Source organism: Eublepharis macularius, chromosome 9, assembly GCF_028583425.1.
Source record: "Eublepharis macularius isolate TG4126 chromosome 9, MPM_Emac_v1.0, whole genome shotgun sequence".
Classification (NCBI taxonomy): domain Eukaryota; kingdom Metazoa; phylum Chordata; class Lepidosauria; order Squamata; family Eublepharidae; genus Eublepharis; species Eublepharis macularius.
The window spans coordinates 55,118,898-55,133,115 of NC_072798.1; the positions used below are offsets into that span (position 1 = coordinate 55,118,898).

At 43.5% G+C, this 14,218-nt stretch overlaps 1 protein-coding gene across 1 annotated transcript in view; it reads right to left on the reverse strand.

The window, feature by feature from the left end:
- Window positions 1-14,218, reverse strand: part of TMTC2 (transmembrane O-mannosyltransferase targeting cadherins 2) — a 276,266-nt gene that overhangs the window by 124,445 nt on the left and 137,603 nt on the right. The window contains exon 3 of the mRNA XM_054989259.1: window positions 3,248-4,076. Coding sequence (XP_054845234.1) covers window positions 3,248-4,076 — 829 coding nt within the window. The remainder of the gene's footprint in view (window positions 1-3,247; window positions 4,077-14,218) is intronic.

Here is a 14,218-nt window from a genome sequence, read left to right on the forward strand (position 1 = left end):
GAAGATGGTACCCTACCTTGACATGGCTGATCTGGCCACGTGGATTCACGGAACAGTTATATCGAGACTAGACAACTGTAATGTACTCTATATAGACCTCCCCTCAAAGTCAACTCGAGAGACTTAAGTTGGTGCAGAATGCTGCAGCCTGTTTAGTTTCAGGAGCTAGATAGAGCATGCATATCCCTCCCATTCTGCTGTCACTCCACTGGCTTCCTATCACTTACTGGGCTCAATTCAAGGTCATGACATTCACCTTCAAAGCCCTTTCTGGCCTTGGCACCTCATGCAACTGCCTCTCCACTATGTTACACTATAGCATTTGCTCATCTGGTCAGGTCCTTCTGCAGATACCACCCTGCAGTTGGGCAAAATCAACATCTGCTTGCATACATGCTTTCTCTGCGGTAGCCCCACTTTATGGAATGGCCTACAAAACTTAATTATTCAGGAGGGCTTTCTACCCAGATTACAGGACTGTGTTATAAGAAACAGTTCAGAGAGATGCCTTGGTAGGGACAAGGACTCAACCTTACACTGTTAGGTACTGCTGATGTGAATATGGGGCTATTAGGGAGTTTTTGTTCTGCTAAGCATGCCATGGAATTTAGTTATGCTTTGTTTCAGATAGATTTCATCTCTTTGCTTGGCTTTATGCTTGTTTTAAATTTTTCTGCTACCATTCTCTATTGTATTTGTTTCCTTGAATATCCTTTGTTCATTATTGTATTTTGTTCAGTGAATGTCCTAGCTGTTGATTATATTGTATTTTCACTTGTACTGTTGTAATCTGCCTTGGATCTCAGTGAGAAAGGCAGAGGACGGACAGACAACTATCTTCCAACTGTAGCTATCTCTATAGTTTTAGTAAATTGGCTGGCCCTGGGTGGATGCCAAAAGCCACAAAAGTAGGCCACTTATAGATAACAGAGGACTCCTCAAGTATATAGAAAAAATGTCTTTTATATTAAACAAAAGAAAAAGAATGTCCTTCAAAAATCAGTCTCATGAGGACTAAATATGCTCCAGAAGGAGCAGTTTTTCTAATTCACTTGAGTGTCAGTTAAAGGGGAAAGGAGTGTCCAATCTGCTTACGCAAGCCCCTTGGAATTTAGAAAATATTGACTAGTAAGATTCTGAGGAGTAAGGTGAGATTTCCAAATTGTTCCCCTGCAGTAAAAATGAAGTAAATAAATAGTTAATTTCTAGTTATACATGATATATGCAAAAGTTTGGAATGGAAAAAAGTGGCAAAACAAATAATAGATTTTCAGATTTGAGAGGATCATCGGAAGAATTCTTTTTCAATTATTCCCTTCCATTCATCTCTTAACAGATTGGGTTTTTTTCCGGAAAAGATATTACCTAAATAGGGCTCAAAGAATAATTTGTTGACATCAGATACATGTGTTTAAAGAAGATTAATTTTTCTAGGTACATACGCTTATCCAATTGTTAAGCATTTGTTCAATTACTTCCCTAAATTAGAATTTAAGTTATCAGACAGATAAAAATAGACATGTTGCGTTTGAGTGAACATGCAGCACAATATAGACTGTCATTTTAATACCGATCATTCTTGCTAGAACTTTAACTGATAAGACCAAATGAAAAGAAATTTTTTAAAAGAAGCATTCTCCCCTTATCCTAAATATGAAAAAGACTGTGGAACTGTCAGATTGCATATTTTATTGAAGGAATAGTTATTCAGTCTGTTCTTCTCCCTCCTTTCTTAGGACAGAACCTCAGTCTCGCAGAATCCCTAATTATCTACCCCTAGTCTACTCTCAAATCCTAAAAACTATAATAAGGCAAAACTTGACTAAGTTCATGAGTTATTTAAAGATACCATTAACAAAAAGCCGAGATTATATCAAAATAGCAAATGGACAGGTATGACAACTGATGCAGAGGCGGGTGTCTCCATCCCCACTGCTAATGACTGGCAGGCTGCCTGCCAAGCGGGTCAAACAGAATGGCCTTTGCATATGACAATTTTAAGTCAGCAGTAGAAGATTCCTTTAAGCTGATTCTCCTGAGTATATCTTTCCCCAACAGTGAGCAAAATTGTGTGCCAGGAGTTTAAGTAGTTCATGAAGGACATAAATAATAATAAGCTGTGCTACAACTGGAAAGCAGTTGGAATTTTAAAAGAGAAAACAGAACAAGATCTTCCACTAGATAGTGTAGTCATGTTATTAGACCATGTTAAGAATGAAACAAAGACAGAAAAGAGTGGTAACCTTATATTATCAACAACTGAGTATTTATACAGAAAACAGAAGCCCTAACTACCAACAAATATTTACAAAAAAGTGGGGTGTAAATGGTTAAACTTAAACATATAAAAGAATAAAAGTCATGAGAAATTAAAAACATCTGTTCATAGCTTGTTTAAAAAATTTTGGAAGATCGTATGGTCAAAATGGATCTAGGGAAATTTTGTTCTTTTGGTTTTAGTTTATACAAACAATCTTGGTATACTGTTAATACAATGAAAGTTTCTAATACTATATACTAATCTATTTTGACTTCTTGTCTGCAATGAGCATTAAAAAATTTTTAAAGGAAATCACACAAAACACTAATTGTTAAGAAAAAGTATGGAGGACATGGTTATAACCATTGTCCAGGAAGACCAGCACGGAGCATTGCCATTAAGACTTCCTTTTTTTGGCTCCATTTTGCATACCAAAAAGACCAAATATTCTCTGCCAGACACATGAGACCTAGAAATGAATTTTGACCATCTTCCATACACAGAGAAATTTGTACAAGAATACTATTACTTTTTTGTATTGCAACAAAACTGTTTTGTTAACATTTGTGTATCTTAAATGCTGCTCTTTAATGAATTAGCAATTATTAAATGATAAGTATGTTTTAATGTTATCTATCTTCAAGTAGTGGGTTTATTTACAAGAAGTATCCCTCAAGAACAATGCAGTTCAAACTGTGTGCATGTTAGGTTTTACTTATGTTCATTGGCCTTTTTAAAACATGTTTCGATTGGTCTTCTCCCGGCACCATACTGCTTCACAGCTTGCTTCCCCCACCCCATCTACGTTCAGCCTTCTGAATATACTTTCAAAATTAATTTTTATATCATTTATTTGATGACCAGTGTTTTCATACTGTTCATAAACTGCCCTTAAGAACCACACCTTTTGCAAATTTATTAAATTCACAAATAGAAAATAAAAGTATAATTAGTAGAATCTGTTAAAAAACACATAAAGACTGTTACCTTTAGCTGGATTTACTTTTATCCCTGATTTATACAGCATCTCTTCATTCTGCCAGTCTCCATTCCTGACAAAAGTCTTGAGTCCATACAAAAAAATTAATGCAGCAGTGGCAAAAAAAATCAAGTTCTTCAGAAAGCGCTTTTGGGTTTTTACGTAGAGGGCCCTAGTGCCCACTGTAATCAGCAGGCAGAAGCCCATACTAGGTATATACAACACACGCTCTGCTATTACAAAGCCAACATAAAAAAACAGGTTTGTGGCTGGAATAAAGGGCACAATTAACAAGGAGAGAGATAGAACTACAATGTTCTCAGTTGAAGGAAGCTGCGGTCTCTGTGGCAAGTGCTTGTTAATGCCATTTTCTTCTTTAGACAGAAAGCTGGACTTCATCTCCAAGCTTTTGCATTCCATTTCTGATAAAAAGTTATGACCATTGGTATTCGGTTTGCCATTTGTTATATTTTTCCCATTGCATTCTCTCTCTGTGCTGGTGCTTTTCAAACCACAGTAAGCAAGGAGGAGAAGTCCAGCATACAAGGCCACTGTGTGTAGGTTCCTCCAGTCACTGACTGTTTTGAGAAGAGGCACAGCATCCATGGACCAATCAAAGCTAAGGGTGTCCGGGCACAGCAACAGCCAAAGGTTTTTGGTTGGTAGGTAAAAAAAAGTCAGAGTTCGTGTTAGAAAAGTGTCTGAATCAGCTGCTGGGTTGTCAGAGTTGGAAAAGCTGGGAGGCTTGTTCCCCATCCAGTAGAAGCGAAAACCTAGCAGCAAAATTCCCCAGAAGATCAATAAACCAGTACTCAAAAGAAGTGGCAAATTCTTCCTCTGAAAAGGAAAAGAAAATAATACATATATATTATATCATCAAATACACATAAGCTGTCAAAATCACTTTATAGAAGACATTTCTATGTAGACTATATAGAAATCATCTTAGCAGCCCTAAGAGGAGAGAAAGGCAGGGTAAAAATCTTGTTAATAAATAAATAAAATTAATTTCAATATTTGCAAGCTTCTGAATACTCTTTAAAAACCTAACCTAATGGCATCCTACAATTTTCAAGCCACCTTAAACTATACAATCTACACCTTTGGTCCTATTAATATTCATAAAAACAATGTCCTGCATTGTTTATTCTAATTGTTTGTATACTATGAAAGCTTCTTTATGAAGAAAGCTGATTTCTAACAACTAAGGACTTCTTAGGCTCATGTGGTCTGCCACCACTCCCGACTGGGGCTGTGCATGGGTGGGGAGATTCGGTATTCCCACTTCGGGTTTACCCGAAGCGTGAAATCAATTCGGAATACCCCCAAATCTGAAGCGGCTTCGGGAATCGCTTCGGTATGCTCCATGAAGATTCGGAGAATACTGAAGTGAGGGGGGGAACTCCCCACCCCACCACCTTCCCTGGGGCAACCCCTCTACCCCCCACCCCCTGTGGGGAGACCCCTCCACCCCCCACCCAACCCTGGGGAGACCCCTCCAACCCCCACCCACTTACCTGGCGGCGGGAAGGTCATCAGCTGGGTGACAGACTGCTGCTGCTGTTGTGGTGGTGACAACACAAGGCAGCGCGGCCTGGAGCCATCCGGCTCCTCAGCCACCGCCGCGCCGCTGCCCAAGCCTGCAGGGTGGTGGGGAAGGCTGGAACCACCTCCTCTGGCCCTTCCTGCCCCTCAAATGACTGCCACACTGCCGGCGGCGCAATGGCCATTTGAGGGGCAGGAAGGGCTTTCTCCGCCTCCTCTGGCCCTTCCTGCCCCTCAAATGGCCGCCATGCCGTCGGCAGCACGGCAGCCGTTTGAGGGGCCGGAAGGGCTGGAGAAGGCAGCTCCAGCCTTCCACACCACCCCGCAGGCTTGGGGGGGTGGCGCGGCGGCAGCAGGGGTGCCGGCCAGGAGCCACCTCAAGGTAGGTGGGGGGGAGTTGGGGGGTTTGATGTTCAAAGGGCCCCGCCGCTGCTTACAAGCAGCGGCGGGGCCCTTTAAACAAGCCCTGAAGGTTTCCGAAGCATTTCTGAATGTTTCAGAAAGCCTTGCCAAATCGGGTCCGCTTCAGGTATCTTTACCCAAAGCGAAACCCGAATAGTACAGCCCTACTCCCGACTTTCTGGTGTTGAAAACCTGGTTTGTAGGCAAGAAGCCATCCCTGCTGTGTGGTCTGAACTCAACAACAAACTATGGTCTTTTGTCAACCAGAAAGTCTTCAGGAGGGACAAAGCACACAAGTCCAAGAATCTTGCAAGGCTTGTTCATATAATGACAAAGCAGGGTTTGAAACGTCAACATCTAATGCTTTCCATCTTTTTTTCTTTTTTCTTTGCAAAAGATCCCTAAATATGACGGCTTGAGTCTATAAATGTGTGTCAGGTTCCTTGTGTCCACACCATTTAATCATAAAGTGGTCCTCAGTTTTCTGAACCCATGGCCTCATTCCCCTCCCCTCTCTATCATCTAAGTTCTGCACAAGAGTAATTGAAATGCACATTTATACTACTCACAGTTGCAATCAGCATATTGTGGCTCTGCCCTTTCCTATCCTATTCATTAACACCAATTTGTGTTTTGGCCTGAACATTCAATACCATTTTAAGAGGACAGATGGGATTATCTCTCACACTGTTTAGAAATGATAATAAAGTCCTTCCTAGCCTTTTTGCTTTGAATTCTAGCTCTTTTCTCTCCGGGGAAGAACTGGAGTACCGTAAACATTCAAAAGAGCTATTTCATCTATACACTGAGCTGCTGTGTGAGATGAAAGAGTCAAGCACAAGAGCAAACTTCCCACAAGTGCTCCTTAAAGTATGCTTTTAGCTTATTTTTTTTGGAAAGCTGTAATAGCCTGATGTTTGTCTGCACTACTTTCATGCTATATACCACTGTTAATGGATGCAAGATAATGAATACATCCCAGTGATGCCCCCCATGCCCTCCCCCAACTCCTGCCAGTTGCCAGCCATTGGCAACTGGTAGGTAACCCTAAGTACTAGACTTTTCAGCATATTGTTATATAAACATAGAACAATAGAACGCCGATGTTGTTTATATATATCAAGCTCAATAATTTTTCATTCAACATGAATGAATTTTATGAAAAGGCTGTTTAATTACTATTTCGGGAGCAGTTATGTAAACACTTTTAAACTCTCAGTGTCCATAGTACCATTTCTTCATTCTGGCTGCAAATTTAGAAGATTCCAGCAAGAGGAGGAATTCTTCTTAATACTTGGCAGCAAGGATTCAGATTACTCTGCTTCTGAGTCCTAATCCAGCCCATCTGCCATATGCTTTGACACTCTCATAAATCCTCCCACCCTTCAACAGATATAATTTTCCCTTGGAAAGAAAATGAATTAACAAATTTTCCCCCAAAGATGAAATTGAAATGCCACACATGATTGCTATCAATGAAATTCCCTTTTTTTTTGGCAGGGGGGGGGGGTTGGTTCACCAAATCCAACCACCCCATACTATTCCTAATGCAATACTTTCGGTCATATTCCTGTCACACAACTCTACAGTAAAACTGCTGAATTAAACTCCACAGCTGATTATCCCACCTTGTAGTCCTTATCAGTGCAAAGCTATCATTTATCCAGTGGCATATGGTGTTTCCAGATGGCAAGATTATTTCCCCTTTGCCCTCTCCTTATTCATCAAGGAATAAAACCTAAAGAAATATACTTTGAAGATCTCAAAGCATAATATAGGCAACAGCTCAAACACTATTCTCACATTATAAACAGATGCATCAAACAGATTGTTTGAAGCCCTTCACACATTTTAAGAAGAAAAGTAATGGAAGATTTAGTTCAAACCATAGTTTGCAACCATAGCTGGTGAAACATGTATAATAATCAAGGTAGCTTGATCTGAATGGTCACAGATTATAAATTTAAAGCTGTGTAGAAAGCAGCAGATAGTTCATTGCCTGAAGCCTGAACGGGATGGGTAAATAGGAACATATTTTAAAATAGTGTATATATATATCTGCATTGGCTGTTATTTTAACAGTTCACATGCAACAACAAACAATGGATTGCAAGATTCAAGTCCAGTAGCACTTTAGAGACCAACAAGAGTTTCAGGGTATAAACTTTCAAGAGTCAAATCTCCATTCATCTACCTGAAAATCATGTTGGTCTTTAAGGTGCTACTGGACTCATATCTTGCTGTTCTACTGCAGACCAACATGGCTACCCACCAGAAACTAAACCATAGATGAACCTGCAGAACAGCTCTGCTGAATGAGCCCTCACAACAGCTCAGGCTCAAGGGTTCCCTCATCCTTCCCCTGTACAAACAGTAAATTAAACACTTCTGCATTCATAGCAAATCTAACAGTTAAACCCTAAGCAGAGTTAACTCCAGTCTAGACTGGAGTAACTCTGCTTAGGATTTCATTGATAGTTTGTAATTTTGTCCGAATCACAAAACATTGTTTTCTTCTCCCTCAATGATAATTAAACAGTGGTTTGGAAACCTGCCTTTTCTGGAAGGAAACTGTAGTTTGCTGCTCAGAGGAAATAAAGCAGGAGTACTCAACTGGATGCACAAAGCACCTAACAGGAACATCTGTTGAAGCCATCAGATCTTCCCAGTATTAATGTATTTTTATAATTCAGGTGGAAGTTGATAATAACATCACTACACTAAATTTGGTTCACTTTTCAAACATTTATGTTCCTATCAAAATCTGGCCAGAATCTCACTGTCCAAATGTTCAAGGAGCTTTCACCAGCTGTCCAGCATCAAGTCTCATTGTTACAAGCAATCGTGCAGGGTGAAAATGGCTAGGCTCATGAGAGAAGAGCTCATCTAAGGGTGATATCCAGTAGAAGAAACATTTTTCTCCTTTCATTTGGTATAACTGTATTAGATACCTACAAAATGAAGACAGACATTGCCAGATGAGGCTTTCTTAGCTAGCTCAATATGTATCTTTATTTTGGGTATACGCAAAATATTTTCAAACAATATGTCAATTTTAAAAGGCATCCCTTTAAAATATTGAAGACTTAATATCAGTTATACATAATCTCACTCCTTGACATTTTGTAGTTGGCAACACTTTCCTTGGCAGCCATTTTTCGTTGGCTTCAATTCCAAAGTTGCCCCATATGCTGAAAAATGTTGGGGACCCTGACCAAAGGTAATTCCAGCATAACAGAGAATGAAAGAAAGCAGGGAGAAAGTGATGACCGATGAGGAGAAAGCATTGATGGGGGGAAACACTAACCCTAAGAAGATGGGAGAAAGTTCTCTACATTCTCCTCCCCTTGCCAAATATTTGCCACTTTCAGACTCTTTTCTTCTGCCCTTCACCATGTCATTGTTTTCTCCCCTACTCATCACTACTTTCTTGCTATGTTCTTCTAAAAGAGGAGAAGAAAGTGATACTCCAACAAGAAAGAGAGATGGCGGTAAACTCTTTTTCCCTTGACCACGTACAGTGCTCTCCTATCACCCTTCACTCCATCTTTATCACTTTCATGGGAAGGGAGAAAAAGAGAAAAGGAAAGTGGTGATGGGGGAGACAGCTTTGATGGGGGAGTGAAGAAGAGAACTAAAGTAGCAACAGAGAGGGGAGAGAGAGACGGTATCTGCAGTGGGGCATATGCAGGTCTGGAGTGTAAATCATACCCCTCTTTCACCCATGGAAGAGCTGTTCTGCAAATGCAACATCACTTTAGATTCAACCCTTAAAACTACACATATACACTTACAATTATTAATTACCATACAATTTCAAGTAGATTGGACAAATTGAAGTATTCCTCCAAAGGGTCACATGGAACACAAAAGGTGATAACTCAGAGGACATGGCTGTCCGTTAAACCATCAAGAGAAGACATCTTTTATATAAAAAGCCATCTCCAGAAGTTTTACATTGGCTCTGAAAGATCATGTATCCTTTAACTATGGCCGTCGTCACACAGGCCCTTATTTCATCAGTTTTGCACTAGAAATCATTTCTTCTGTTACCGTTATTAGAATGGATTCTCCCCTCTATTGACGACTGCTTGCACTTCCAGTCAGTTACATTAAAAGGGGAAAGCGCAATTTGACGGTCAGTCAAAGTGCCTCCAGAAATGGGGCCCTAAAAATCCTGCCCCCTTTTAAAGAAATTTTTTTTCGCATAGTTGCGTTATATCACTCTTCTATTATAATGTTGTGCTGGGCCAACCCAACAGCCAACCACGATAGGTAGCAGAAGTTTCCCACCCATGGCAGAATAGCGCTATAGTGCTATAGCATTATAGCGCTATAAGGCTGACGTTTTTTTAAAAAAATTACTTTATTGCGGGTCGCACTGGGGCTTGTGGGAATATAGGGCAGGAGAATCAGTGTTAGGTAAGACAGATGATCAAGGAGAATGAGCATTTTGGTGTTGTAAAGCGTTCATTGTCTATCCAGGGCATTCATATGGAAGTGGATAAAGACAACATAAAGAGTCACAAAGCGTGAATTGGGGAGAATGGCGAAATCGCAAGAGAGCCAGAATAAGGTGAGAATTCAGTGGGAGATGGTGCTAGTTTGGTGCTAAATTTATGGCCGTGTGACGACGCCCAATATCTAAGATCAAACAAGAGTATTAACCTCCATGTGTCAAGTTCATACAGTACGATCACTTTTCTGATGTGGCTCCCTCATAATTGCAGAAATCTTTTTCAAAGCCTGACTGCAACCACTTTCAGGAAAATCTTGTTACAAAGACTGATTTTTGTTGTCCTGAAGTAAAATATTAATGTACATGCAGTGTTATGTTGTATTTTAATTATTTTTATATCATAAGATTTATAGAACTGTATAGTCAGTTAGCGGAGATGGCTAAACTTACAGCTCTGATCAGAGATAAAACACTGTTTACTTTTACAGTTAACTGGAAACCCCTTATTGACTTTCTGAATGAGATGAGAAAAATGAATTGATGATTTGTGGATTTGATTTCTAAGAAGAAACACTTGGGAAAAATAAATAGAAGGGGGCAGTATTGGAAAGGGAAATTTTAAGGATATTAAAACTACAAGTATAATGTATGTAAAGATATGATAGGTGTTGTTGAGGAAAAGGGAAAATAATAATAATAACTATCAACAACAGCATTCGATTTATATACCACCCTTTAGGACAACTTAACACCCACTCAGAGCGGTTTACAAAGTATGTTGTTAGTATTCCCACAACAACCACCCTGTGAGGTGGGTGAAGCTGAGAGAGCTCCAAAGAGCTGTGACTGACCCCAGCTGGCTTCAAGTGGAGGAGAGGGGAATTAAACCCGGTTCTCTAGATTAGAGTCCCATCGCTCTTAACCACTACACCAAACAATATGTATTATTTTTCTTTGTTTTTCCTTTCTTCAATTTTTGTTTTTTTTTCTCTTTTTTCTCTCTTTCTATTCTTTTTTCTTTTCTCTGCCCTTTTATTGGACTTTTTCTCTTATTAATAAAATTAAAAAGTATTACCAAAAAAAAAAAAAAAGGGGGAACTGAATAGTCACTCTGAGCTTACTGGGTGCCTAGAAATGCAAGCAAAGCTTTCTTGCAACAAAATTCAGCCCCTATCTATAAGCTCCTGAAGATCAGAAAGGCTTATAGAACAGCATGGATTGCAGTGAGTGATAGCTGAAATCACAGAGGCTACATTGTGTGCATGTCTTCTGCTCAAGCATGGACACACTTGCAACCAACCCTAGAGAACTTAAAGTGAGCTAAGTGTTCAGAGGAGAGTAGACTAAAGATTGAATAAATCAAATTAAAAGTTAAACATACTAGTTGATTTATATGAAAAGTTATGTTATAGCTACTGCCACCAGGAAAGACCACATAGAAAGTCTTGTGATCTACAGCATTTTTTTTTGTTAGGGCTACACTTTGTAGTTAGAAAGACAGCTTGATGAACAATGGAAGAACCACCATTTTGTCCTGACATTATTTCTGAAATATGAATTATGATAGATGTTCAAAGAGTTGCACATATATGAGCTGGAACAGTTAAATATACGGCTTAATTATTGAGCCAAGTCTGACATTTGTTTGTTCTATTAATCATATCTAAGTATGCCTTGCTGAAGCAAAATTAAAGCCAAGAAGCTTTATTTTATTTGTAACTGAAGGGGAAAACGTAACACATTAAAACTGCAGGAGGGGACACACTTTGCAGTGAATTAACTAAATGGATTTTATGTGCAAAATGTCATTTAATCCCAAATTAAGCCTTTGGAAAGTCTAAGCAGCTTTAACAATCCAGCAGTGGAAAACCATCCCATATTGAATTCTTTTTATAGTATAAATAGCAATTTGGCTCTGAGAGTGATAGAAAAAAAGCTATCTGGATAAAACATAAATCCAATCAGTTGAAGCACCTGCCAGTCATCAACTGAGTCAGCATTATCTATATCACCCCTTTTATGCCCTGTATATGGATTTCTCCACTTTCTCCAACTGAGGAAAAAGTGACACAAAAAACTGTTTCATAAGGATGATCTACATACCACTTTACTCATGTGAAGGAAGCTGAAAATTTCCATTGATATATTTTTAAGGTGGATTGGTGCCAGTTCAGAAAATAGATATACACATGAAATACAATAGTTATTCTTGTCCACCTGTACATGATCTTCAATCCATGTCTGCAACTTACAGCGCAATCCTATGGCCGGCCCCAACGCCGACGCGGCTGCACTGGTGGTGTGGCGGCGCCGCCGGGCCGGATCCTGTGCCAGCAAAGTGTGGCCGCAGCGGCGCCCGCAGCGGCGCAGAGATGCAATTTTGGAGAACCAGAAAGTGTTGTGGGCGGGTCTGATCCACGGCCGCCGCCAGGCGCAGCCAAAGGGCGCTGTTCCTGACAAGCGTCAGGGGGAGGGGCCAGGAAAGGCGCAGCCTATGGGCAGCACGCGATCCCGGCCAGGCCCCAGAGCAGCAGGCAAACCGCGCCCATGCTGGCAGACTGCCTCGGCTCGTGTGTCGGGCGGGGCTCGCAGTCGGGAAGGAGAGGGGTGGGCGTAGTCTGAGAAGCCTTTCCCCCGTTTGCCCAATGTAGCACCAAGTCCCTGGCGGCCGCGTCCAGAGAGGTTGGCATGGGACTGGCAGGCGCCCTGCCATGAGGAATCCAGGGCAGCAGCCAGTCTCTGGCAGCAGGGGACAGCCCCCAAGTGGTGCCGAAGGGGAGGGCTGGCCTGAGGCCGCCACCAAGAGGCAGACACAGCGGGCCTGCCCCCTCGTCCCCATCCCAAGGCAAAGAACACAGACACCCATTGCACAGAAATCAGCCTTTATTATTATATCATCCCACCTCCCCCAGCAGACGTGAGGAAGGGGAGGCGTGTAGGAGAGCCGTCTGTGCAGCAAAACACCCCACCCCACCCCCAAGGCGGCAGCGGCGGTCACCGGCGAGGCCGGCGGCCGGACCCCCTTGGCCGTCCACGGGCCCGGCCTCTCGCACGCAACTGGGCCCGAGGGAGGGGTGCCTCTGGGGCGGGTGGAGCTGCTGCAGCGGGTGGGGCCGGAGGGTCGAGGATGGCGACGAGCCGCCCGAGCAGGGCTTCGGCACGGACTTGAGAGGCACACCCCACCCCTCCCAACAACCATGGCCTGTTGGCGTGGGAGGCTGGCAACTGCTCCACGGGATTGGATGCGAGGCAGGACGCCCTGGGGTGGAAGGTGTTGGAATGACCAATGGGGCTGCTGCAGACGCCCGAGGGGCTGGACCCACTCTGGGAGGCGGCCGCTCATGGGACTGTGTTGCTGGGGCTGCGGCTGCGATGGGGGCGACCCTCCCCAGGCGCGCGAGACCTCCTGCCCGGGATATGGCATCCACCTGCCACCACCCTGGATTCTCCATTGGTGGGGGCTAGGGTTCCAGCGAGCGGACCGTTTGCCCTGCCATCTCCCGCCCCCTTGCAGCTGCAGCTCGCACCACCCTCTCCCTGGCTTATCGTGTGCCAGCTACTCTCCCCACCGGGGATCCCCGCTCACATGCCCCGCCCCAACCCTCTACCTGGCCATAGATACAGGGGGGTTAGCCGTGTTAGCCTGTGGTAGAAAATTCAAAAAGGGTCCCGTAGCACCTTTACAACTATCCAATTTTATTGTGGCACAGGCTTCTGAGAATCAAGTTCTCTTCGGCAGATGGGTGGTACAGACACTGGTCAAATACAGAGGAGGAGGGGGGGAGGAGGGAGGGAGGGGGCGGGGAGGCAAGACGGGGTGTGTTGGATACATTTGTGGCAATGTGCAGGTGGGGAGATGTGACGGGAGTGTTGGGGGAGGGGCGGAGGACGAAGTCAGACTCGCAGACACAGAAAACAGTTGTTGTACATCTCGTTTTATTGCACTGGAAAGAGCGGGCTTGCGTTTAGGCTGGCGAGGGAGCCGGAGCATTCCACACAGCCCTCCTTCCCGCTCGGAGGGGCGGGGCTGGGATGCAGGCTGCGGCGCGACGGTGCTTCCTGGGCTGCAGCCAACCGTCCGTCAGAGATGTTTGGGGAGGGCGGGGCGCGGGGGAGCAGCCATGCCCTGGACGTGCCTGTGGGGGAAAAAGACACGTGTGGGCTTTGCCTCATTCCACTGGCAAGACAAGCCCCACACTCCGCCATCGGGGGGGGGGTTGCACATGGTCGAGGGCAGCAGCTGATGCATGACGGTCTGGTGAGGATGCACTCGGCCTTGGCAAGCCTTTACCTCTAAGGGAGAGAATGAGCTGGTCACAACAAACACCTGGCCACATGTGGTTTTCAAGGCGCCTGCCTCTGAGGCAGCCAGGGGCGGCCATGGTTGCCCCCCACCCCTGCTGGGCCTCACCCAAAGCGGCAAGTGAGCGGGTGGGTTCAGGTGAATGGGCGGTTTGCACTAATCTGCGGAATGCCCCCCCCACCTCCTCCTTACCTGTCAGCGCTCCGTCGGTCATCACCAGGTGGGAGCGCCAGAGTCAGGGCACCTGCAAGGAAACGGGAGAGCATGCGG